The sequence below is a fragment of the Anopheles ziemanni genome, chromosome 2 (genome assembly GCF_943734765.1).
Source record: "Anopheles ziemanni chromosome 2, idAnoZiCoDA_A2_x.2, whole genome shotgun sequence".
Classification (NCBI taxonomy): domain Eukaryota; kingdom Metazoa; phylum Arthropoda; class Insecta; order Diptera; family Culicidae; genus Anopheles; species Anopheles ziemanni.
Window position 1 is genome coordinate 23,643,255 of NC_080705.1, and position 25,617 is coordinate 23,668,871.

The window sequence follows — 25,617 nt, forward strand, 5'->3', positions numbered from 1 at the left end:
ATTCGGGCAAATCGTGGCATACCAACGGTTATAAAAGATAAGTCGACAGCTCTTCAAAGGGGAGAAATTGCCTATGTAAGGAATGGTCCCATCATGGTACTTGCGTGGAAAAATAAGAGATTGATAAACATGATATCAACTGTTCATGATGCGTCGATGAAACCAACGAGAAATAAAAAGAGAGTCTTCTCAAGCGCAGCTTCCAAACCAACGTGCGTGTTGGACCATAGCAAATATTTGGCGGGAGACGATCGTACCGGGCGGTACCTGGCCAACTGCCACGTTTTTAGAAAAACTGGTAAATGGTACAAAAAAATGACATTCTTTCTGATCAACTGTGCTTTATTCAACGCCTTCGTACTTTGTCGTTCCCATAGTGAAGGAAAAAGTAAAATGCGCTACAGGCAGTTCCTACTAGAAGTAGCAAGAGCATGGATAGCTGCCGACGCCTTGCCGGCTCAAAAGGTGCCTAAAACTAAGCCACAAGAGACAAAAGAAAACCATGCTCTAGAAAAAATTGTGACACCAGGAAAGGAACGGCCAACCAGAAAATGTAAAGTTTGTTATGAAGAAGGGTTGCGCAAGGAGACACGATACATCTGTAAAGCGTGTAATGTACCGTTGCATGCATATAAATGCTTCGAGAATTTTCATATTGCTTTGAACAAATCATCAAATAAAAGAAATAAATAAACCTTTTCTCCTATTAGAATAAGCAATGAATTTCAAGTTTATATGATAATTCGAATAACGCAAATGTGAATTCAGTGAGATGAGATTTCAGTGCATAATGGGGCTGGAAGACGAACGCAAGTGAAAGATAACGCCGTATAATCGCCGTGGCATAACCATAATTATACGCTCGCAAAGTGTTTACGTAAATTACAAAAAGGAAACAAATTAATGTTTACAAACAATTCTAACGACAAAATGTGTACTTAAAACAGGGTCAATTCAAACTTGGTTCATGATGACAGTACTGTTGCAACCAAGGATTAAGTTTCCTTAACAGGTGATATCCATCAATTGTAAATACAAAAAGTATTGTGGTTCGTTTTGAAACAATAATTTATTTTATCCTGTCTAAATTTTAGCAAAATACTTCTATTGTTTTCATTCAACAATTTGTTCTTAAGAATTATTCTCGCCTGTGCGCTTGAAATTGGTCACCTATGTGTCAAACAGATGATAGACAAATGCCATTACTTCTATCGATTTGGTTATTTAAATTCACTTCACGAACAAAACATCAACATCAATATCAACGCAAACTGATCACAACATCGTACACTCTTCGGTAACTTCGTCGATTCGTATCCCGAAATCGTCCCACAACAACGATGCATGTTTGTCGCTTCTGTCTCCGATGGACGGAACCTACTGTGGACGTAGAAGATCAGGTGTTACTGGTAAAGAACATTTTTGGTCTCGAGGTAAGTTGCTTTACCTTTCTTCCGCTTGTTTTTCAACGTGCCTTCGTTTAATTTTACTTGTTCTTTATTCGTAGATAGATTGTGCCACCTGGTTTCCTCGGAATGTGTGTGAAGAGTGCTGTACGCGGCTAGAGCAGTGTGTTCAATTTTATGAACAGGTAATGAAGGCAGAAAGGTCACTCCAGAACCTCCACGAAGGTGGTGTGCTGGAGCCACTGTTGGCCGAACCTAAGGAAAGCGGTGAACCATTTGGTGGTATTGATTTATCTCCCAAAGAAAATGCTGATGAGAGCGATCCAGCCTACTACGTAATGGATGAGATTGACGATAATCAACCGGCTCAGCCGCTGCACGAGGATCTGGGCGGTGGATATAAGGATTTAATCGAGGAACCTATGAGTATGCTACCAAAAGAGAGGCTGGTAGAAATTCAGATTGAAGCTGTTGAAGAACTCGAAATAGTGTGTGCACCAACGAAGACGAATGAGGTGCATTATCAACAGGAACACCTTTTGCCCTTTGTGCAACAAGTACGTGAAGACAAACAGGTTGGTGGTATTGAAAAATCAAGTAACGGAATGCTGCATTATGAATCAACTAACAAATCGGAATCTAGAATAGTTGATGAAGATACCAAAGAAGCTTGTCAAAGCAGGCTTGGTCGTGAAACACGTAGTGCTAAATCCGCATCCAACATGAAAGTGCCAACGGAAAAGATCGATAGGATTCCTAACAAATGCTTTATCTGTGATACGGTGTTTGCAACCGTAACGGAACTACAAAGTCACCTGTACGACCACGAGAAAATACTGCCCTATCGTTGTGATAAATGCAGCACGGCGGAACATCCGATCGAAATACGTACCATCATTTCCCTAAACAATCATCTTGAAACGCATCGTTACAAATTAGTATGTAACCGGTGTCCGTTGCGATTTCGAAGTTATACCAGCTGGTATGAGCACAACAAAAAAAGGCATTCCGAGCTCCGGTCCTACACTTGCAATTTGTGCGGGATGAATTTTGAGGTGAACCGTAAATATTTGAAGCACATGAACGGCCACCGGAATAAGCAGATGGGGCGATACAAATGTACCACGTGCGCGAAGGTATTTGAAACCTCAACTGAGCTGAAACGGCACGAGAAGATTCACTTGAGTCAACCCGTCTTCAAATGCCCGGACTGTACGCGTGGATTCAATCAAGAGTGGAGCCTAAAACTGCATCAACGAAGGCACCGTCAGCATAGCGAGGTGTACCGGTGCATCCAGTGTCCCGGGAAATATGCAAATTTCACCGATTGGAGACGCCATATGAAGGAGCACTTTCCGGAGGATGAGCGTTACTGGGAGCTGCAAGATGTGCTGCCTGCCTCGTTGCAGGATGCGGGCGAGTATCCGAAGGGTTGCGCTGAACCGGGCTGCACCTACGTGGCCTCCTCGTTGCAGTTGATGTGGATGCACTATCGCACTCACTATAAGGCGTTTGAGTGTCAGCATTGTCCTCGGAAGTTCTCAAACACGACGAATCTACGACAGCACATCGATCTGGTTCACCGTGGCTTAAGACCACACGAGTGTGGGAAATGTGGAAAACGCTTCGGCTACCGCCATAAGCTGAAGGAACACATGAACATGCACGACGGGGTGCGCAACCTACAGTGTAGGTACTGCGAGAAAAGTTTTACCCATAGCTCGCACTTGACCGTCCACGAGCGGGTGCACACGGGTGCAAAACTGTACATGTGTGATCTTTGCGGTCGACGGTTTCGAACGTCATCGGCATTCGCGAAGCACCGGTCCCAACAGGATCAAACCACTGGTGTCCATGTGGCGAGTACACGTTGTGTACAACAGCAGTTCAAACAGTTGCAACAACATCAACCGCAGGTTGATGAGAGCATCTGAAACAATGAGCTCAAGCAAGAGGGACAGGAGGTAGAAGGTAAACTTTGTAGACCAAAAACAGAGTCACAGAGACATACGTTTGTTCTAAATAATGAAAATTGATACTTAAAAAAAAAGAAATTTTACCAACTAACTATAATTTGTTATATCATATAACCCTACTATCGGCATGAGTAAGGATAGGTAAAAAAATCGCATCGAAATATCGGTGGCCATATATTTTGATTGAAAACTTAATAAAACAACTTTGTTGAAACAACATGAAACCTTGTGTTGTCATTAAAGGAGTATCCAACGCTTGTGAAACAATTTGGTTAGAAAATCGGCCCATGAGCGCCGGGGCTCACATCCTCGACGGCGTGGGTTCGAATTCCAACTGAGACCGGACCCTCCCCTGTACGAGAGGACTGACTATCCACGTACAACAGGGAAACAAGTCTCGTAAGCCCTTAACGGGCAGACATGACCAAGACATGTCAACAATTTGTTTAAATTTAGTTGTATCGTTATTCCATTGGAGGGTGGCGGATTCTCTACTGTCGTACAATGTTAAGTGCCTACTATTGGGATTACAGCAGGTGTTTTAGCGTCACATGTCGGTCCAAAGACTATTCGTTACCAGTTTGCTCAACCACAGCAATGACGCGACCAATTTATTAGGACAGATTACTCTATCAGTTTCATCCAGATCTGTTAGGCCACGACAAGTGATCTCAACACAATTTAACCGTACCAGTTTAGGACATTCTGATCCCCTGAATGTTACGATCCTTGCATTCAACGACGTAGCAGACCCTTTCGACTTTAATATGTCTCATTCTACATATATTCTACGCCACCGTGTGTTATAATTTTATCTATCTAGATTTAAGCTGTCTATGTAGACAGGCACTGTCCGATGGACGTAATATGTAAATAAAAAAAGCGATCCACTTCGGTGAGTTTCTAGCTGCGAGTTAGAAATTGAACACAAGCGAGACAAACAAGCGACAACGACTTTGCCACGAAAGATAAGCGTATCGTGCATGACTGGCACGCGCGATAAGTGGTATTAAGCGTTTCGGTTTCCCTTGAGTCGATTTCATCATCCATCTTGACCTAGTGTGAAGGTAAATTACTGGACAGCAACAAACCTTCTCTTCATCCTATGGAATGCATCTACATGCCACGAGCCGTTGTTTGATAAGAGGAAGCACATTCGGCAATGCCGTGTAAAACAACAAACGGTTTTTAGTAAACAAATTCAAATGACATTTATTCTACTGAACACACATATCCCGTGGCTCGTTTCAATTGGGATTTCGTTGTACAGCTTCGAAATCCTGAGGTATATGTAGCGTCGGCTAGTTCAATCAGCAAACCATAAAGTCTTCCACCGCAATCGGCATCGGTTCGATCCCGTCGAGCCCGGCAGCGACTGCCTCGAACGTCCCCACGATGTTCAAGGTCTCCGGCTTGTGCGGATGCTGTTTGCGGATGTGCACTTTGAGGTAGTCCTTGCGCGGGTACCGCCGAAGGCAGTACTCGCACTGGAACGGTTTCCCCTCGTCGCCCGGATTATGTATCAACATGTGGCGCTTCAGATCGGACGACTGCACGTACCGCTTCCGGCAGATTGGACACTCGAACGCTTTCTCGCGCGTATGGATGCGCATATGAATCTTCAGGCACTGCAACCGCTTGAAGGTAGCCGTGCAGACGGTGCAGGAATGTTTGCGCTCTTGCGAGTGGCTGATCAGGTGCGTCTTGAGCAATTCTTTCGTGCGGAAGCACTTACCACACTCGTCGCACACGTGGTCCTTCGTGCTGTTCGTGTGCAGTTTACGGTGATTTTTGAGATACAGCTTGTTCTTGAACCGCCGCCCACAAACGCCACACTCGAAGGGCATCTCGTTCGAATGGGTCGTCTCGTGGTTGGAGAGGTCGTGGGCCCGCCCGAACGTGCGGCCGCAAATCGAGCACGGGTAGCACTTTTCCCGGAACACCTTTTGTTGGTGCTGCAGCAGAAAGAACATCGAGGAGAACCGTTTCCGGCAGACGTCACACTCGAACGGTTTACCATCGTCCGTGCCGGATGATCCGGTGGAACCGTCCGTCGGTTTGTGCACCTGCAGCGCATGCTCCCGCAGTGCAGCAGCATTGACGAACACCTCGCGACAACCGCCACAGCATCGGCGACTTTGCTGCTCCATTACCACCTCCCCGTGGTGTACCCGCTCGAGGTGAAGCGTAAGAAAGAGCTGCTTCATAAAAATCGCCCCACAAAGTTGGCACTGAAACTGACGTATCATACGTTTGTGCGTTGCCAGGGACTTTCGCGTTGGATACCGGCGGTAGCACGTTTCGCATTCGAACGCCTTTTCCGAGTTAACGGTCCGCTCGGGTCGGTGGACCTCTTGCGAGTGGAGCAGAAGGTCCAGTTCCTGCTCGAAGTCCATACGGCAACCGCAACATTTGTACGTTTCCTTGTTCTTGTGGCACTTGCTGTGTATGTCGAGATTGGTCTGGGTCATGAAGCGCTTGCCACACTGCGCACAAGTGTACTTCCGGTTAACCGACCGTTGGTGTTCCTTCAGCAAGCTCAGCGTACTGAACTTTCGGTAGCATACTCCGCACCGAAGCTGTTCCCCTTCGGTCTTGGGGCAATCAGTGGTGGTGGGCGGCGCCGCCGGGAGGTGCACGGCCTGCGAATGTTCACGAAGCCTTTGTTCGTTGTCGAAGAGCTTCTTACAGCCGCAACATTGTTTTTGCTCTTGGGGCACACATGCGGGTTCATCGTCATTAGTTTCACTAGATTCGTACGTTTTTTCGGCTCTCAACAAATTTGTCGCGAACTTTGGTTCTTCGTGTGTACGAGCCGCGTAAGTCATGTGCAATGATTCCAGCGGTTGTTGTTCTAGTATCATTTCCGGTTCCCTATATGCTTGCTCCGTTCCCTGCTGATATTCCTGTTGATCTGGTGCCAGATGTTCTCCGGGCAAGTTGTTTTCCTCCGAGCACTGATTGTTCTTATCGATCGGTGGCGTGAAATTGCAGCGATTGTGTTCTTCCAGCAATATTCTAGCACCATTCTCAAGCAACATGTCGTCGTACGCGTCGGACAGCAGAAATTCATAGTCTGACGGATCCATATCTTCCGGCTGCAGGACCATGGGACATCTCGGCCCAGCGTCGGTCCCCATCTTAGTACCGCAGTGTAGATTAAGCTCATGCTTGAAAATGGATCGTAGAGTCACGTCCGATTCACGGCACTTCTGAATGGTGTGGTAAGCGATTAGCATATACTGTGCACAGCTTCGACAAACGTTCCGGGGGAGTGCATCGTTCTTGCGAATCTCCACGTGGGCACACTCCTGGATCACCTCGCAGAGTATCACATCCTCGAACTCGTCGTATACGCATACGAAATCATCCTCGCAGCTTTCCATGCAAATACGACACACCTTGTAGCAATCTGGCTCGATTAGGATGTCCATCGTGCGATCCAAACAACCATGCACACAACAGCCGAAAACGGCAAACGCGTAAGGTTTGGCTGAGCCCGCCTCCTTGCTTACGATCTTTACTGGACAACTGCTTGAAGAGTGACTGAGGGGTTAAGAAAAAAAACACTGCACGTCCGTGATTTCATTGATGCGACGAATTTCTTACCCTTGCAGGAAAACAGATAAGAATGAACCGCCCCGGGGATGATTGTTGTCGGGTGACTCGTTCCAATTGTCCAACGAATGTTGAGTTTATGTTGTCCGGAATCGAATAAACAAGCGCTGAAAGGGGAATGGAAGTGGTACCACTTGGGATGAAGGGATTTTGACAGCTGTGTCAGTTTTGTTGCCACAACAACTGTTTGCACAGTGGTCACCAACTGCACATAGCGTGCGCCACGCAAGACTACATCACCGCAAGACTACATCAAGCGTACCATGCCATAAACTTGGTACGGTCTAGTAACAGCGTGTGAGTCAGTGACGATGGCGCTCTAGAAAGAGGGAAAAATCGGGTTTTGACACCTGACCGCACCAGTTTTTTGGTATGGTACGCTTGATGTAGTCACGCGGTTAAGTTTCGTTGTATTCTCGGCAATACGGCTGGCTGCCAGCTGTATATATCTAAGAATATCTTAGTTCTTAATGCACTTATTTGATTCATTATCGCTATGACTGGCCGTCCACACGGCATCGTAGCGTAGCGATTTTGACACTCCATCGTAGTGTCAACTATTGTTTACGGCCGTGGCTAAGGCCTCGCGACCAACATTTACACTACGACGGAGTTTTAAAAACGCTACGCTACGATGCCGTGTGGACGCTGCCTGAGAAGAACGTAATGATTATAACTTTAAAAAGATTGGTAAATATTGTCATGGTTAGTGGAGAAACAGTCGTTCAAATTTGATTCGCTGCGTTTGCTTTTTTTTTCGAAGAAATACGAAACGATTAAGCCCAAAATATGCACAAAATAAGCACTTTCTGGGATAAATGGGTAAGTACGACCCCAACCCCCATTTCTCGTCATTCTTCTGTTCCAAATTTTCGACCGGAGCCTTGTGTCGACTGGTTGAATACATATTGTTTCAGAAAATCGGGTTGTTGCTTCATCCAGGGCACGATCAACTGTCAAATTCAGATAATCCCTTTTGAAACACCCTGTACTTTGAGACGTATGTATCTGTTTTTCGGGGCTGTCAATCCCGAGCACCGGCTGTTTTACCATAGTGCACCTGTAACACTCAGAACAGTCAAGTGCAGGTGTACGCGCCCTTTCCTTCGTCTTCACTCTAGGAGTGTTTCGCGACCATCTCCGCGAGCCGCGCGTCTGCGGTGTTCTTGCCATCTCCAACCCGTGGACCGAAAGGAGGGAGTTAAGAAATTCAACCAATCAGCTGTGTTTATTGGTTCGCTGCTGTTGCTTCCATTTGCCCGCTAGCTGTACCCGTCCAAGGTGGCTAAGAAAGATCGCGAAAGCGGATCTAGCAGCAGCAGCTATACCGATTACCAATGAAGTAGCGCGCGGTCAAGTAGACGGGACAGCCATAACACGAATTATCTCGTTTGCCTTCTTTGCCGTTCAGTGTTGCTCGTGCTTTTTCGGTCGCGATATAGCAGCAGTGCCAGTTTAACCACCAAACACCGGTAATATGCTGCTCGGGAGTTAGTACGGCTTTAGACATCCGTCGAAGTGAGCGAATGTGAAAATTAAGCGACTACCTTCACGTGCGATAAGAGCTGACGCGCGGTATCAGTCTCGCAACAGAAGGGAATTTTCGGTGACGACCCTGCTGATTGCTGCCTAATTTCGTTCAATTTACTTTGCCCGGTGCCTGAGGTGCGAACGTTAGTCATCAGAAAAACGAGGACGGTGGTTGTGTCGGAACTTCATTAGAGAATGACGCGAACGAGAAGTGTGTCTCCGAAATCGATCGAAGCATGCGAGGATAAACGATCGGACCAAAGGTGAGTATGGTGGGGCGGCGTTTTCATTGAAAACGTTCGAGAAACATTATGTCATGACGCGGTGATTGTATGTTCCCTTTCCGACAGGCTGCTGCATAAATGGACCCGCTACTCCAGCGCCAAGCTCGAGGAGGTGGAAGAAACGCTGCTCTCAGGTTGGTAAAGCGATGGCTAGAGAACTGGTGAACAACAACCTGTAGAGGGATGCGAGTGGGAACGAGCGCGCGCGCAAGTTGTGTTTGTTTACTACTGTGCAAACAGCAGTTTTTCGCCACCTGCGGGCAAATACTTTGTCGAAGACGGGCCCCGGGTCGAAAGGACATCCTTCTTTAAGGACATCGTCTTTTTTTCTCGTCCTCATTTCTAGCCCTCCGGAAACCCTTCGAAAGCCAGTTCCTCTCCGAGACTCGTTGCGATCGGACGCACTTTTACCAAAACAGAGTGTTAAAAAAAGTGCAAAAGCAAGCCACATCATGGCTGCTTCGAGAAGCACCCTGCGGGTGGATTTCTCGAAGCTCCCCAAAAGGCCGTCCTTGATGGAGGCCACAACCCTCGCCATGACCAAGCTGGGTCTAAGCAGCTCTTCAATCGTTTCAATCCGGACGAAGCCGGCATCCCACTTCCTTCACATCCGAGTGAAGGACCAGAGCCTTGCTCTAAGAACCGTCGAGGAGAACGACGGCAAGCATTCTCTCGAATGCGACGGGAAGAAATTCCCGATCCCGATCGTAATGGTCGACAATTCCGTGGTCATCAAAATCCACGACCTGTCCGAGGACATCACGGACAGATGCATTACGGATTTCTTTGCTCGCTACGGAGAAGTCCGGTCAATCCGAGCCGGAGTATGGGCGAAGCCATACCCGTGTGCCGGAATCCCTGACGGATACCGCTACGTCACAGCGGTCTTGTCTAAGCCGGTGCCGTCATACGTCTCGATTGGAGGGGAAGAGACGCTGATAACATACCGGGGACAGCAGCAAACGTGTCGAACATGCCGTCTTGCTGCACACCATGGGATGACCTGCACCCAAGGCAGGAAACTGGTGGCTCAGAAGACGAGCGTCAACGAGAGGCTGTCGTATGCCTCAGCGGTGCAGAATGGCACCGAAAACCCTGCTCCAGCAACAGTCCCCCGGGCGAGCACACAAACCGTCCGTGCACCGACCGACCCGGTGAGCACACCGACCGTTCCGGCAAGCACAATGCTCATCCCATCGAGCACACCGATCATCCCGGCGCCCGCATCGACCGTCCCGGAGAGCGCACCGGCCGTCCGCGCACCGACAGTCCCGACGAGCACATCGACCGTCGCGGCGAGCGCACCGGCCGGTGCTTCGAGCCTGACAATAGGCGCACCAGCAACGATCATCCCGATGCAGGCCACTAGCGTTGCGGCTAGTACACGGACCGTCCCGGCAGTAGCATCTTTCATCCGGGCAAGTGCGTTGACCGTACCGGCAGCATCGACCAGCACCAAGATGGACAACGCCGGACTTCAGGTGGACGCCGATGCCTCATCGACGTTCAAAGCCCCTCGTGTCCCTTCACCTTCCGCTACACCTTCATCCCTTTCCTGGCAAACAGTGGCAGGTAAGAGAAAGACGGACGAACAGACGGACAGCGACGTGTCGTGCAAGTCTGGGGAGGAACCGATCAAGCGTAAGCCAGGTCGTCCTCCCAAAAAGACCAATGCCACGGCAGCGAAACCGACTGGGGTAATGGAAGTGGACGCACAGTAGTTTGATGGAAATGGATGAGTTGATGACATCAGTGACGATCGCATCGATAAACATCAATGCGATATCCAATTCCACCAAACTAGATGCACTACGAACTTTCATACGCACTCTTGACACAGACATAATCTTCCTACAAGAAGTTTCTGTCAAAGACTTTGTGCTCCCTGGGTACAATGTTGTAACAAACATTGACCACACAAGGAGAGGTACAGCGATCGCCTTGCGGGTGAACCTAAAATTTTCTCACGTCGAGCGTAGCTTGGACTCACGACTAATCTGCGTCCGGCTTGAGAATTCTTCCACGCTATGCAACATTTACGCTCCTTCGGGAAGTCAAAACAGAGCTGAGCGGGAACTCTTTTTCAACCGCTCGCTGGCGTACTACCTGCGGAATGCACCGGGACCGGTCATCCTTGCAGGGGATTTCAACTGCGTGCTGAAGTCCAAGGACGCCACGGGTATGGGGAATACGAGTCTCACTTTGCAAAACTTTGTTGACAGTATGCAGTTGTGTGACAGCTGGGAGGCTCTCAAAGGAAACTTTGTAGAGTTCTCTCACATCACACGTGGTTCGGGCTCTCGCATCGATCGCTGCTACGTCTCTAAGGACATGAAGGATCAACTGCGTGCAACAGACATGCACGTATTGTCTTTCTCGGACCATAAGGCGCTCACGGTGCGCATCTGCCTTCCAAACATACCTCGCATGCGGCAAAATGGATACTGGCAACTTCGGCCACATATCTTGACAGCCGAAAACATGGAGGAGTTTAGATGTAAGTGGAACTATTGGACAAAACAGCGAAGGAGCTTTGGCTCCTGGATGGAATGGTGGATTCATTTCGCCAAACCAAAAATAAAATCGTTCTTCCGATGGAAAACGAATGAAAAATACTCCATGTTCCGCTTGCAGCATAACATTCTCTATGCGAAGTTAGAGTCCTCATACGGTCGGTATCTTTCCAATCCGATCGAGTTGGTCAATATCAACCGTATAAAAGGAGAAATGCTACTCCTTCAGAGGCGTTTCTCCGAGGACTTTACAAGGATTAACGAAACAAGGGTGTGTGGGGAAAACCTCTCCACCTTTCAGCTTGAGAAACGAAGGCGGGAGCGCACCGTGATCACCAGACTTACGTGTGACAACAACGTTGTTTTGGATTCTCCAAAACAACTGGCAGACTACATACATACGTACTACAGGGAGTTATACACCGACGAGACAACAAACGTTGACGATACTTTTGCCTGTCATCGTGTAATCCCCGAAGATTGCGAAATCAACAACGATTGCATGGATGAGATCACCTACGGTGATGTCCTTCATGCAATTGAAAAATCGAAACCTCGAAAGTCTCCTGGGCCGGATGGAATTCCGATTGAATTTTATCAGCGAACGTTTGGGATAATTTGGAGAGAAATCATATTGATTCTCAACGATGCTCTCAACGGTCGTTTCCCGGCGGCCTTTGTCGATGGGGTCATAGTGCTTGCGAGGAAAAGGGGAGATGGGTGCACACTATCTTCGTACCGTCCGATCTCTCTGCTTAACACTGACTACAAGCTGCTTTCCAGAATTCTGAAGCAGCGGCTCGAGAAGATTATTGCTAGGTGGCAAATCATTTCACCGTCGCAGAAGTGTAGCAATAAACCCTGCAATATCTTCCAAGCTGTGCTCTCTGTTAAGGAGAGAATATTCGAACTCAAACGGAAGAAGAAGTGTGCAAAACTCGTCTCTTTCGATCTCTCGCAGGCGTTTGACCGTGTTGACAGGGGCTTCCTGTTTGGAACGATGGATTCATTAGGGTTTAATCCCGCATTAGTGCGGCTTTTGAGGAAAATTGGTGAGCAATCTTCGTCCCGTGTCATTGTAAATGGATCCCTATCACCTGCCTTTCCCATCCAACGTTCCGTGCGACAAGGAGATCCCTTGTCAATGCACCTGTTCATCCTCTACCTTCACCCCCTCATCAAGAGACTCGAAGATATATGCTGCGATCAGGGCGACCTGATCAACGCGTATGCTGACGACGTCTCCGTGGTGAGTACTTCCCCTTCCACAATCGAGCGGGTGAGAGCAGCAATTGAGGCCTTTGGAGTCACTTCTGGAGCGAGGTTAAACGTCCTTAAAACCACGGCTCTGGACATCGGAATGGTGACAACCGAGAACAGAATCAACCTGCCATGGCTGCACACCGTAGAACGGCTCCGTTTACTTGGAATTCTGTTCTCTAACAGTATCCGGGAAACAGCGGGCCACAATTGGGATACTGTTATCAATCACTTTCGTCAGTTGGTATGGCTGCACAGGGTGAGAGATCTAAACCTGCTGCAAAAGGTAACGCTGCTCAACTCATTCTTGCTCCCTAAGCTATGGTTTGTTGCGTCAGTCTGTGGCCCTCGCGCAATGGACATAGCCAAGGTGACAAGTTTGATCGGGTCTCTCCTCTGGAACGGATCTGGGGGTATACGTGTCTCGCTCCAGCAGCTGGCCCTGCCACGAGACCGTGGTGGCTTAAACCTACACATCCCAGCCGTGATGACAGCAGCCCTACTCACAAACCGCTATGTTGCAGAACATCAGAGCCTCTCATTTGGAGCCCAACACATCTTGTGTGCGGGAAACCCCCCAGATATTACATTGATACCGTCTACGTATCCGTGCCTTCGCAGTGTTGTCCAGCAACTGGCGTACACTCCATGTACGGTAAAAACACAGCTATCCACCAAGGCCCTCCGCAGGTTGCAAGTGAACAGACTACCCCCAGCCAAGATTCAGTCCCATCCGAAGGCAACCTGGAAAAAGGTGTGGAACAACATCCACCGAAGCAAACTAACAGCGGAGCAAAGATCCACCTTATATTTGCTTGCGAATGGCAAGATCCCGCACGGAGAGCTGCTTATGCGTATGGGACGCACGCCTTCGGCTTCCTGCATGTTCTGTGTTGAGTGTGACACCCTGGAACACATGTTCACCTCCTGCACTCGCGTTATTGCCGCCTGGGACCTGCTGCAGCAGTGCATCAGGAATGAAGCTCCAGGGTGTCAGTCGTCCTTCGAGTGTCTCCGATTCCCAGTGCTTGGGAATATAAGCATTGCGCAGCGGAAGGTTGTCCTTCGTTTGTTTGCAAACTACATCATCCACATCATTGGAAACAATGATGCTGCGATCGATGTAAATGTCCTTAAGTGTGCACTGTATTTGTGATTATAGAGTATAAGAAAGTTTTGTTTGTACACCTTATCTATTTATAAAATAAATAGTTTATATTTTACAAAAAAAAAATATTGTCATGGTTAGTGGAGAAACAGTCGTTCAAATTTGATTCGCTGCGTTTGCTTTTTTTTTCGAAGAAATACGAAACGATTAAGCCCAAAATATGCACAAAATAAGCACTTTCTGGGATAAATGGGTAAGTACGACCCCAACCCCCATTTCTCGTCATTCTTCTGTTCCAAATTTTCGACCGGAGCCTTGTGTCGACTGGTTGAATACATATTGTTTCAGAAAATCGGGTTGTTGCTTCATCCAGGGCACGATCAACTGTCAAATTCAGATAATCCCTTTTGAAACACCCTGTACTTTGAGACGTATGTATCTGTTTTTCGGGGCTGTCAATCCCGAGCACCGGCTGTTTTACCATAGTGCACCTGTAACACTCAGAACAGTCAAGTGCAGGTGTACGCGCCCTTTCCTTCGTCTTCACTCTAGGAGTGTTTCGCGACCATCTCCGCGAGCCGCGCGTCTGCGGTGTTCTTGCCATCTCCAACCCGTGGACCGAAAGGAGGGAGTTAAGAAATTCAACCAATCAGCTGTGTTTATTGGTTCGCTGCTGTTGCTTCCATTTGCCCGCTAGCTGTACCCGTCCAAGGTGGCTAAGAAAGATCGCGAAAGCGGATCTAGCAGCAGCAGCTATACCGATTACCAATGAAGTAGCGCGCGGTCAAGTAGACGGGACAGCCATAACACGAATTATCTCGTTTGCCTTCTTTGCCGTTCAGTGTTGCTCGTGCTTTTTCGGTCGCGATATAGCAGCAGTGCCAGTTTAACCACCAAACACCGGTAATATGCTGCTCGGGAGTTAGTACGGCTTTAGACATCCGTCGAAGTGAGCGAATGTGAAAATTAAGCGACTACCTTCACGTGCGATAAGAGCTGACGCGCGGTATCAGTCTCGCAACAGAAGGGAATTTTCGGTGACGACCCTGCTGATTGCTGCCTAATTTCGTTCAATTTACTTTGCCCGGTGCCTGAGGTGCGAACGTTAGTCATCAGAAAAACGAGGACGGTGGTTGTGTCGGAACTTCATTAGAGAATGACGCGAACGAGAAGTGTGTCTCCGAAATCGATCGAAGCATGCGAGGATAAACGATCGGACCAAAGGTGAGTATGGTGGGGCGGCGTTTTCATTGAAAACGTTCGAGAAACATTATGTCATGACGCGGTGATTGTATGTTCCCTTTCCGACAGGCTGCTGCATAAATGGACCCGCTACTCCAGCGCCAAGCTCGAGGAGGTGGAAGAAACGCTGCTCTCAGGTTGGTAAAGCGATGGCTAGAGAACTGGTGAACAACAACCTGTAGAGGGATGCGAGTGGGAACGAGCGCGCGCGCAAGTTGTGTTTGTTTACTACTGTGCAAACAGCAGTTTTTCGCCACCTGCGGGCAAATACTTTGTCGAAGACGGGCCCCGGGTCGAAAGGACATCCTTCTTTAAGGACATCGTCTTTTTTTCTCGTCCTCATTTCTAGCCCTCCGGAAACCCTTCGAAAGCCTCTTCGTGGATGTAGGTCAGTGTGTGGGGACGAACGATAAGATACGTACGGTCGCACTGAACCGGGAATCGGACCAAATTCCCGTCCTGCTGTTGCACGGGCTTGGAGCGGGCGTTGGGCTGTGGGTACTAAATTTGGACGCCATCGCTGACCATCGGCCGATGTACGCCATCGACATACTGGGTTTCGGCCGGAGCTCACACCCAAAGTACGATCCCGATCCGATCGCGGCCGAGCGACAGTTTGTCGCATCGATCGAAGCCTGGCGGAAGGCGGTCGGGTTGGAGAAGATGTACATCTTAGGTCATTCGATGGGTGGTTACCTCGCCTGCAGCTACACCTTATCACATCCGGAACGGTAAGTGCACGGACGGCAAAGAAGAAGGGCATGAGATTATCATTGATTTCGAAATTCTGTAATCGAGCGGTGGTGTTTCATTCCCTTCCATTTTGTGTCGGTTTCAGTGTGGCTGGTCTTATACTTGCCGACCCGTGGGGCTTCATGGAGACACCGGCGAGGATAAAACGCAAGTACTGGATACGAATCCTTTATCGGACGGCGCGAAAGATGAACTTTTATCCGCTCACCGTGGTGCGGATGGCTGGTCCGACCGCGGCTTGGATATTGAGCCGCCGGCGGACCGACATTACCTCGCGCTTTGAAGCGATTGTACCGGACGAACGGATAGTGGCTGACTACTTGCATCTGGTCAACGCACAAAAGCCTTCGTAAGTGTATTTAATGTCGTTTTCCCGAGACTGTTCCCAGTTAATGTTTCGTCATACATTGAATTTCTTTTAGAGGGGAAACCGGATTCTGCGCTATACAGAAAAACTTCGGATGGCCTATCAACCCGATGCTGAGGCGTATCGACCAGATCGATCCCACCATTCCCATGACATTCATCTACGGGTCCGAATCGTGGATTGACTTCGAAGCCGGTAAGGTGACGAAAGAGAAACGGCCGGCTAGTTTCGTCGAAGTGAAGGTAGGCGTTTTCGCGGGTGTTTGTCGGTTTTTATTTCTAATGTTGAAACATTTCTATACTCCCAGATCATTGATCAAGCTAGTCATCATTTGTACGCCGATTTTCCGGAAATTTTCAACCAGCACGTCAACGACGCCTGCTTTGTGTACGACAAACGCACCAACAGTGCGCCCAACAAAGTGATCGAACTGGCGGAAGAATGAATTCCAACGCAAGGATATTTGTCAATTTGAGTAAGGATGTTCAAGCAATCTTTACTCTTGGAGAGGCTACAGAGAATTTACAATTCGGTTGAATAACTTGACGAAACAAGCGCACAGGTTCTTTGCACAACATTAGAGATTGCTGGAACACGCTTACTCGTGTGATCGCAAGCCCTGCGAGATGCTTTTATTAAATATTTGCCTCGAAATTCGTACCTTCTACTGCCAGCAGTTCCAAAAAGCTGGATGTGAAACTAACAAAAAACTAACAAAAGATAAAGAAATCGAAAAGAAAACTCAAACCAGCTCAAAGGTATACTAAAGTTAAAGTATATTGGAAGGGGAAACACATTCTCCTCCGGATCCAGGTACAACCTAAAGTATTTTCGTAAAGAGAAATGGCCAGCGTAGTACACAACCGGTATGACGATAACTAGAAACTCTTCCTATAGCTCCCTTTTAAAAAGGTGTAGTATTACAGGCAAGCTTCCATGGCATCAGTGTAGTAGAACTTATGTTTTCCACGAACATAGCGAGCCATAGCGGTATGTATTAGGTATTCAGCGCCCGAGCGTATCGATTTCATCCCAGATGAAGTGATAACTTTAAACAAAAAAAAAAGGACAAACTTAGTTCTAGCACAATCATTGTGAAAGATGCATTTTTATATTGTCTGCACAGCAGTTTTGTTACCATGTGAGTGTTTCTTTTTCTACTAGATTTTACCTACGATGTTGAGAGTAAGGAAGGTGGCGTGCGGTGGCTAGAAGGCAGGTGAACAAGTAAACAAAATACGAAGTAACAATTTTACAGACGATAGCTAACCCTTTTTAACTAGCTAATCAAAATAAGATGGTATTATCAATTTGTTCAATAAAGAACGTATATACTTCCATTGCGCAACCGTTTGGTAATGTGTTCATGCTACAGAAGAGATGTGGTTCTCTAGGTAATCCTGCAAGGTTAATGCACTTTTACGAGCGTGGTGGTGTGAAATGCAACATAGTATTGCATATTATTCGCACAACGGATGGGGGAAACGATTATGCATAACTAAACAAATTTAGCACGTACATGTGAACGAGAGCTACAATTCTTGATGAAACGAGGTTTCCTAAGCTGAATATCTACTTCAAGCCCTTCAGTTCCCTGTGGCTACGCAAACTGCAAAAATGCAGTTAAGCCGGCATCCGAATCTTGTTCTGGCAACTATGCTTGTTGCTTTGATAACATTGAGTACGGAGACAAGTGAGGATTTCGTTTCTAGGCAGAAACGATTTCTTCTCTTTCCTCGCGCAAACCCGGGCCGTTTGCAGTTTATCGGCGGGTTCGGTATACCGGTCGACTTGCAGCTGGAGTCCATTACGGTGGGATATGTGTTCAAATCCGTTTATCTTCTGCCATGGAATTCGTCCCATTGGATTCACCCATTTTTGGACCGTCACGAGCTGGAAACACAGCGTGCGGATGGGGTGCGCCGTCGACGGGATACGTGGCAGACCCCATTGCGAATGGCCGACGAGAAGTACGAGCATTATAACGACGAACAGGAACAGGAATCGGGTAATGCATTGCTGCCAGGACACTACACAAAAGATTCCCGTTGGACGTTCTACCACATTTTAGAGCAGTTATTCAATCAGTAAGTGATGATTCGAATGGGGTAGTTTAAATATTTAAGTGCAATAGCTTACTGTTTAATTTAACAGGAAAGGATTGAACGGTCGTAGCTGCGTACTTCGGACGATTTGCGAGTCTTCCGATGCCGGGTTTACTCACTCGAGCGGTTTGGTAGGGGAATTACTGCACATAGCATTTACACCGTCCACTACGGAGGACACTGTTCGGGAGTCCCACCACGAATCGTACAGACAAGCGGAAAAGATCCCCCGGCAGGTTAGTGTCCGAGCTGGCGGTTCGGTGTGTGCGGAGATGTATGCTGAATGTACCGTCTCTCTGTTAGATTCCTTTTCTAACGTTTTCAATGGTATTTTTGGTGGTATGTGAAGCGTGTATAGACTTTCCGAAACTTACGCCAAATAAATAAAAATAAAATTATAATTATTTGCTCGTTTTTTCGACGCTTTTCATTGCACTAGCCATGGTTGGGTTAAACCACGTGGTTCGATGATTTTTCAAATGTTAGTGAATCATTTGTAAAGAACGGATCGAACCCCCATGGCCAATGTAGGAGACGCCCATCACTAAGCGTGTTTTGATTCTAAAACCAGCTGTCAAATCGTATCGCGCGCAATGTTTTCCTCCGAGTCTAGGAGATTTATCTTGGAGCAGATGTGATTTTTTCGATAGTGCCGTGGTGTAAAGTTTCTTTTCTTTAGTTGTTTGACGCCTTTCGCTCTCCATCTGATTTGTATCTTAACATATTCTAAGTTTTTCGTTTCAACGTGCAACACGTCGTGATTGTTTTCTATCCGTTTTTGTTTCGGCTCAGTGGCCTTCTTTGGTGGACAAAAATAAACCCAATGTGATAATCGCTATATTTGACCTACGCCGCGATCGTATTCTACTGATCAGAGCAACATGCTGCGCCACGGCATGGGGTAAAGCAAAATAATTGGTTGGGAATATTAGAAATGAGAGATTGATACATGTTTCCTTCCGAACAGGATTGTATTCCTATTAGTTTTGGTACTTGTCTCTTCCTTGAGTCCTGTGTCGGGATCGCTGCTGGAATACATATGGCCGTCAGGTGAGATTAGAAAGATGCAGTTTCGCTTAATCGTAGTGTGAAAGTATTATTTAAAATGTGTCTTGCTTGCAGAAGACGATCCATCGACGGCGGTCGATACCTTTCCTGGTGTGCCATACGAACTGTCCGACGGGGAAGAAAACTTCATACGGGAAGCATCGAAATGGATCGGTATGAACCTCTCGAAGCTTGACCTGTGTCACCATCGTATCATTTTAAAGCTCAAAAAATCCTGCCACGAGCTGAACGCCGAACAGATTGGCAAACTCTCCGTAATGCTACTGAACTGCCAGTCGGATTCGGAAGGTCGGCCAGTGTTCGCCTGCACGGAGGAAATGTCCCTCCGGCAGTGCACCGAGCGGATGGATCCGGACACTTGGAATGCGTACCATCTGATAACGAACCGTGCCAAGGCAGTGTGCGCCAGCGTACGCCACGAGCAGTTCCGTGGACTGACCGAGCTGACGGTGAATAAGTTGATGAACACGGCCCACGAACAGATCCGCATGATGGACGAACTGGCCAGCAACCAGCGGCAGCTGCAGAGTCTTACGAAGGAGGCTGTGGATGAAATGGTGGGAAACAACGAGCGCATCATGAACCAGCAGGGTGATATTTTGAAAATCTCCGAAGTGCACCGGGCAAAGGTGGAATCGAACTTTCGTGATCTGTTGCGTGAAAAAGGACTGATCAGGGCGGGCCAGCAAGAGGTTGCAGTGTTACTGACCGGGCTGCGCAATCGCATCGACGATAGCATGAAACAGCTCGAGCTGCAGTCGAAGCGCAGCAAACTTAACCACGACTCCCTGCTAACCGATCTGGAGCGGCTGCAGGCACACGCAGCGGAGATAGCGGCGAAAATCGATGAAACGGGCGTGCATTTCAACGAGCACCATCGGGTGGCGGAAGAACAGTATCGATACACGCTCGAGCAGCTGCAGCGGATCAATGCGACCGTTTCTAACTTACTCGAGTCGCTCGGCAAGCTGCAGAACGATTTCAATCACCACTTGGCCTGGCTCGTGGAGAAGATTGGTGGCAACGAGAATATACTACAGAAACTCAATGTAATTCTGGTGCACTTTAGCTATCTACTGATCGGTATGATATGCCTTGCTTTCGTGGGGGCAGACAATCTAATCAGGGTTGTCTTCATAGCTGCCGTGCCGGGCAATCTGATCGGTGGACTGTTGGAACTTTTCGAGCCAAACATTTTAAGACTATCTATTGCCTTGGGTTGCATCGTGGTATTAGATTTGCTTAGTCGCTTGATTATAAAAAATATACCTTTACGGACGGATAGCAATCCACGGCAGCAGAGGTCCAGAACGCCCGCTCAGGATCGACCAGATCACAGTCGCCACAATACAGCTCCTCCAGAACACGACGACGACGACGACGAAGAGGAAAACGTCGAGCAGCCGGATGTGGTAGGCAATGCAGGACGCTTCCAACGTCGTGACAATTTCAGCAGGGAGCGGTCCGTCTCTTCCACGGTAATCAGCTCACTGCGCCGTAGTGCTTCTCGTTTCGACGACGACCACGATAACGATAGCCGGGGGCGCAGTACTACCCCGTCGGGGCCATCCAGTGGGCGGCAACATACCCAACGCCAGCAATGTTCCGCCCGAACGCTAAGAGGCGACCAATGTCGTGGGATTGCTCAAACTGGATCCGGTGTCTGTCGCCTGCACGAACCACGAAGCCTTTAGTTGGGCGTTTGCTTTGTTTGCCGGGGGGATATTCTGTTTTCTTGTGACCTATTACGTAAGTTTTATTTATTTTTCACTGTAGCTTTTACCTCGCCTATACTTCTGTAAACCATTCAACCTCATATAATATGTAGTAATAGTACAATTGGCAGGAAATATTGTTTATCCATGCTTGACCATAGACTTAATTCAAATGTAGGTGGAATTGATAGATTGGTATGGAAAAAGCAACAAACAAAAATATTGTAAATGGAAATACTTTTTGAAACTTTTTTTACTTTTTAATTTGTTAAATACATCACCGATGTATTTTATTAAATAGATTTGCTAAGAATAAATTTTATAAATCGGTCTTAATGGAAATGATTTCAAAAACTCTCTTTCAATTAAGTATCACAAGATCTCCTTTCACTAGCTCCGTTAGTAGATACGATACAGAGGTAAAATGGAATGAACTGTTGGTATGCATTTTGAGTCAAATTTAATTTAAATTTAAATGTTTGTTATGGAAAAAGAGCAACAGGAACACAGATCCTGGCCATTAAAATGCACATCATATCAATGCGGTCGCACGTTTCATTTGTTTTGTTTTTTTGTTCTAGTAGCCTGGCCAGTCGCAGTCTGTGCGGAAATCGACTAGTTTTCCCGTCGTATACAATCCTGCGGCCCGATCGTAGACGGGTGATAACGTGCTGCGGAAATGGTTTCGTATAGACAATGGCGCTCTCTTGGTACGTTCGGCAGCGAGTTCACTGGAGGAAATTTTCTTTCCACAAATGTCCCCGTGTCGGAATTTGCTAGGTATGTACGAACAACGGTATACCGGTGTATACCCTATTGCTATGCACTCGTTGCTATGGTTGCAGCACGTGCCTGGTGGAGGGATGGGTTTGGCTAAATTATCCAGCGTGCTATCGTGTTTCACTTTCCGGCTGCTGCTGAATTATTGAGAACACTGTTAATTCGTCGTATCCCGTTGCTTTCGTGGCAACCGAGATGTTTCAACGAATTGGAATAGATTTAGTTTGGTTAAAATTCATACTGTTGACAAACGGTGTGTCTATGAGTTGTGGAGCAAAGATAAGCGGAAAATCAAACAAAGTGCTAGTAAGATATTCATAAATAATACAAATAACTAAATGAATCTCCGCATCAATGAAAAAGGGTACACTGTGATCCGGATTTTCATCCGGTTTCGAGCCTGCCCGAAGTTTCCGTTTTCCTATGCGGGAACATTGAATAAACAGGAAGCATGTCCTTAATCTGCTACACCCGGAATACCCGAAAGGCTCATGAATGCTACGCAATTTTTGATGTTTTAGCTGTGCTTAACAATATGCTATACCGTTCAAGTAAATGTGCCAGGATACATGTTTTTTATACACGCTAGTGTTACAATTTAACAGTAGACCAAACAGTAGACCAAACAGTAAAGCATAATGAAATCAAACAAAACATAAAAAAACGGATTTATGCTTCGAGCTGCAAGGTCGATATTGGCGGAAGCCCTTTTTTTTTGTACAAACGCTCTTCCCACATGTGTGGTTGCATCGATACATGGAAGACGTGTTGAGTAGTTTTTTACAGTTGTATGTTTAGAAAAATTATTCATACGTTTCGTTCGTTCGTTTTACGAAAAATAGGCGTAGGAAATTGTTAGTTGTACGAATATTTTTTAACTATTTTTTTACTGATTTTGTTCGTAAAATTGTTAATGTTCAGTCCATGAAGTCGTGCTCCAGGTATTATTTCTTTAGCATTTTGAGAACAATGTTGGTGCTGTTTGTTGAACTTATTAAATTCATTCGAGTGTAAAATTATTTTTTCATCTTTCTACCTATATTTTATTTATGGTGCTCTGAAGAGATTGGGATGAATTTTATTCTTGGTTAAGTTTAAAATATTTACGCTTAAAAAAGAATAAAGTTATTCATGATACTGTGATTACTTGTATTGTCCGTACATTTGTTATAGGATTTAAAATATTTTAAAAGGTATCATATCTAACAAGAAATGAATCACCCTGTTGTATGATTTTCCGATTCAAACAGACACGCAGTGCATCCTCCGCGTGCGGTTTCGATCCGTCTATGTTCTCTTTCCATTATTTTGATGTTTTTTTTCAGCACATCCTCCCGGCAGCACCTGCGATCTTGTGTGCGCCGTATATATCCTGTATCTCTCTTCGACGCACAATCACCGTTTTACGAATCTCCGTTTCCGGGCCCCTGTCATCCGTTCTAGCCGTGTTTTAAGTTTTTTTTCCTCCAAAGGAAGCAACCAACATTGCTCGGGGAACGGGAGTTTACGAATTTACGCCTGCATTTGTTTTCATGGAGTCCTGCGAACCGCATCTCGTCCTCGCCGCTCTCCGTATTGTATCCGCATGTGGCAGTGAGATGCTGCGCGTTTCTCTCGTTCCGGTAAGCATTTTCTCTCTGTTTTGTTCCTGCATTGCTGAGCGCGCTATGAGGTTTTACGCGCGAGAGCGCGAAGGAAAATTTGCTGCCAGTCCGTCGCGAACTGTGCTCGAGAACAGTCGAAGTCACAACGTCGTTCGTCCTTGCTCGAACATCGTTCTGTTACTGTTCGGTGCATTTGTCTTTTTTTGGTGTTGGCTAGGCAGTAACTCCTCTACAAGAACTGCGTAAAAGTGAAAGCGTACTCCCTAGAATTCGTGCTTCGAAAGTACCCGAGTGTGTTTGGAAGGAAGGAAGTCAACAGCCACCCGGCACGGTTTGCTGGAATTCTTGTGCCAGTGAAGTTTGGTGTGCGCGCGCTCCTGGCATTTGCCATCCCTGAATCCCTTGGCCGATTGTGTGTTATAGCATCCTACGTGCAGGAAGAAGCGTTTGCCTCCCTTGGATTGTGCAAGGATGTTGATTTTTGGTGAAGGATATGTGGCCGCTAGTTGCGTGCTGAGTGTGTGAGGCTGTTCCAGCCTGTTCCATGTACGGTTTCGTGGTGCTTTTCAACGCCGGTTGAGGCAGCGCTATCGACGAGTGTCTTTGGTTGCGATGGTAACGGCGAGATTCGACTACTGCAGGTTTACGCTGGTGGGTCGTTCCCGTGGGCACCGAAGGAATGTCCTTGCGCGCTTGGTGAAGTATGAGTGAAGCAAGTGCCATGTGCTGCACAATCGCAAGCGGGTGTTTTCTGGAACACCACCGACACCTTCGTGAAAATGGTAACGGCAATCAGTTGCGGCTCGGAGCATCGGTTTGTGACAGTGGCGCGTTGGTAATTCGCTAGAAAAGTGTCATTTCCAAGCTGTGAAGAGATCGGAGTTGCCATAACGGTTAGGAACCGTCAGGAGAAGTAGCCTGTGACAAAGTTACACGTGCAACATACGCATATTCAAGTTAAAATAATATATCAATCCTAGTAACCTACTGTGGACCGCACTCCCGAGGAGCAAGTGTCCAACATCTATTTATTGTATTTATTACAACTAGTAGCAACATAAACAAGTATCTAGCTGAAAAGTCGAACCGCAAAACGGGTGGTGAAAGCACAATTAAGTCAACCAAAACATGGCCACGAAATTAGTCCTTTACTCTCCCGGACCTGCCCGGGAGGGTAGCATTTACCATCGACCCGTGAGGAGGATGCGTCTGGTGCTACCAATTCTTCTCGTATGCTACATCGCCATCGTCCAAGGAATAAACGAGCAGATGATGATAGCACCCATCGGTAAGCAAAACCCAAGCGAAACAAGAAAGTAGCGCAATAGATCATAAGTGTTTCAGCCTTAGGTCACGGAAACATTAAATGGAAGTTTAAATCTTCCGTTTCTTGCTTGTGACGCAAGATTTAACCTTGAACCTTGATAATGATCAACCAACGCAATCATTATAAGTGACCTCTGGTGGAGGCACACTGGAGGAAAAAGATTTTTCAACCCAGTTTCAACTGAAAACGGTGAAGAAAAGTATGAGCGTATACATGTATTGGAAAATTAGATACCATACATGAGAACGTAACTACACACTGACACGTACTCCTGAAAACTCTCGGTTTTCCGGTAGGATGCAGAAGGGCAGGAAAATGATGGCATGTGCTGGGGTGAGGCGGTTTCGGAAGCTTCCCGGGTCGGGAGGTTTAATTGCTTCGATATGGTAATTAAGCCCTTTCAAAACATCCAGCTCCCAGTGTGCGGCTTTTCCGCTCGTCAGAAAATTTGGTGGGCGGATTTGAGGAAAAGCATGAGTGAAGGAGACTTTTAAGAAAATTGAAATTATTTCCTGGAACGATTCCATTGTATGGAGGAAAATTATGTTAGAAAAGAGAATCACTTTACCCACTTACGAGCTGTTAAAAATAGATCTGGTAGTTAACGGAACTAAACCGTTGGAATTGAAAGAATTGGCTGTATACGCTAAACTTAATCTGATTGGAATAATGGAATTTTTATTCCTATTATAGTGAGCACGTTGCCTTTGGCCTTTGTTTTCAAAGAAAGATTATAAGAAACTACATATATTTTCTTTTTCACAAACAAATCATCAATATACAATTGAACAAAAAAGTAAAACAAATTAGTAATAATATTTAAATTGATCACAATTTTCAGAACTTATCTTAATTTAACTTAAAAAAGAAGATAGTTTAATTTAGGCATACTCTACAAAAATATTTGCAATAGAATTTATTTTAACAAGGAAACAATTGGTAACATGCTTGGTTTATTAAT

At 46.7% G+C, this 25,617-nt stretch overlaps 6 protein-coding genes and 1 long non-coding RNA gene across 7 annotated transcripts in view; 6 read left to right on the plus strand and 1 right to left on the minus strand.

Moving 5' to 3' along the window:
* Nucleotides 1-1,284: 1,284 nt before the first annotated feature.
* Nucleotides 1,285-3,340, plus strand: LOC131293222 (zinc finger protein 260-like). Its single transcript, XM_058321302.1, has 2 exons — nucleotides 1,285-1,433; nucleotides 1,508-3,340. The coding sequence occupies exons 1-2, from the start codon at nucleotides 1,341-1,343 to the stop codon at nucleotides 3,338-3,340; spliced, it is 1,926 nt and encodes a 641-aa protein (XP_058177285.1). The 5' UTR covers nucleotides 1,285-1,340.
* Nucleotides 3,341-4,569: 1,229 nt separating this feature from the next.
* On the minus strand, nucleotides 4,570-6,816 carry LOC131282200 (zinc finger protein 420-like). The gene has a single exon (XM_058311608.1). It carries the CDS (start codon nucleotides 6,814-6,816, stop codon nucleotides 4,693-4,695), a length of 2,124 nt encoding a protein of 707 aa, XP_058167591.1. The 3' UTR covers nucleotides 4,570-4,692.
* Nucleotides 6,817-8,117: 1,301 nt separating this feature from the next.
* On the plus strand, nucleotides 8,118-9,183 carry LOC131282201 (uncharacterized). Its single transcript, XR_009188661.1, has 3 exons — nucleotides 8,118-8,793; nucleotides 8,881-8,948; nucleotides 9,161-9,183. It is a non-coding gene; the product is annotated as an uncharacterized LOC131282201 (long non-coding RNA).
* A 5,060-nt stretch (nucleotides 9,184-14,243) lies between these two features.
* On the plus strand, nucleotides 14,244-16,609 carry LOC131286367 ((Lyso)-N-acylphosphatidylethanolamine lipase-like). The gene is made up of 6 exons (XM_058315317.1): nucleotides 14,244-14,919; nucleotides 15,007-15,074; nucleotides 15,287-15,668; nucleotides 15,776-16,039; nucleotides 16,113-16,299; nucleotides 16,365-16,609. Exons 1-6 carry the CDS (start codon nucleotides 14,852-14,854, stop codon nucleotides 16,500-16,502), a joined length of 1,107 nt encoding a protein of 368 aa, XP_058171300.1. The 5' UTR covers nucleotides 14,244-14,851; the 3' UTR covers nucleotides 16,503-16,609.
* Nucleotides 16,610-17,674: 1,065 nt separating this feature from the next.
* On the plus strand, nucleotides 17,675-18,509 carry LOC131293223 (uncharacterized). The gene is made up of 2 exons (XM_058321303.1): nucleotides 17,675-18,144; nucleotides 18,212-18,509. Exons 1-2 carry the CDS (start codon nucleotides 17,675-17,677, stop codon nucleotides 18,507-18,509), a joined length of 768 nt encoding a protein of 255 aa, XP_058177286.1.
* A 534-nt stretch (nucleotides 18,510-19,043) lies between these two features.
* Nucleotides 19,044-21,118, plus strand: LOC131293224 (protein brambleberry-like). The gene is made up of 3 exons (XM_058321304.1): nucleotides 19,044-19,063; nucleotides 19,130-19,212; nucleotides 19,285-21,118. Exons 1-3 carry the CDS (start codon nucleotides 19,044-19,046, stop codon nucleotides 20,922-20,924), a joined length of 1,743 nt encoding a protein of 580 aa, XP_058177287.1. The 3' UTR covers nucleotides 20,925-21,118.
* Nucleotides 21,119-24,532: 3,414 nt separating this feature from the next.
* Nucleotides 24,533-25,617, plus strand: part of LOC131293226 (uncharacterized) — a 70,363-nt gene continuing 69,278 nt past the window's right edge. The window contains exon 1 of the mRNA XM_058321306.1: nucleotides 24,533-24,617. Coding sequence (XP_058177289.1) covers nucleotides 24,533-24,617 — 85 coding nt within the window. The remainder of the gene's footprint in view (nucleotides 24,618-25,617) is intronic.

Excerpts from the sequence above, each read along its gene's own strand:
- LOC131282200 (XM_058311608.1), bottom strand. The coding sequence starts at position 6,816 with ATGGACATCCTAATCGAGCCAGATTGCTACAAGGTGTGTCGTATTTGC.
- LOC131293223 (XM_058321303.1), top strand. The coding sequence starts at position 17,675 with ATGCAGTTAAGCCGGCATCCGAATCTTGTTCTGGCAACTATGCTTGTT. Across the intron at positions 18,145-18,211 it reads TTAGAGCAGTTATTCAATCA|GAAAGGATTGAACGGTCGTA; the intron begins GTAAGTGATGAT and ends TTAATTTAACAG.
- LOC131286367 (XM_058315317.1), top strand. The coding sequence starts at position 14,852 with ATGACGCGAACGAGAAGTGTGTCTCCGAAATCGATCGAAGCATGCGAG. Across the intron at positions 14,920-15,006 it reads GATAAACGATCGGACCAAAG|GCTGCTGCATAAATGGACCC; the intron begins GTGAGTATGGTG and ends CCTTTCCGACAG. Across the intron at positions 16,040-16,112 it reads GTCAACGCACAAAAGCCTTC|AGGGGAAACCGGATTCTGCG; the intron begins GTAAGTGTATTT and ends AATTTCTTTTAG.
- LOC131293222 (XM_058321302.1), top strand. The coding sequence starts at position 1,341 with ATGCATGTTTGTCGCTTCTGTCTCCGATGGACGGAACCTACTGTGGAC. Across the intron at positions 1,434-1,507 it reads AGAACATTTTTGGTCTCGAG|ATAGATTGTGCCACCTGGTT; the intron begins GTAAGTTGCTTT and ends CTTTATTCGTAG.
- LOC131293224 (XM_058321304.1), top strand. The coding sequence starts at position 19,044 with ATGCTGCGCCACGGCATGGG. Across the intron at positions 19,064-19,129 it reads ATGCTGCGCCACGGCATGGG|GATTGTATTCCTATTAGTTT; the intron begins GTAAAGCAAAAT and ends CCTTCCGAACAG. Across the intron at positions 19,213-19,284 it reads GGAATACATATGGCCGTCAG|AAGACGATCCATCGACGGCG; the intron begins GTGAGATTAGAA and ends TCTTGCTTGCAG.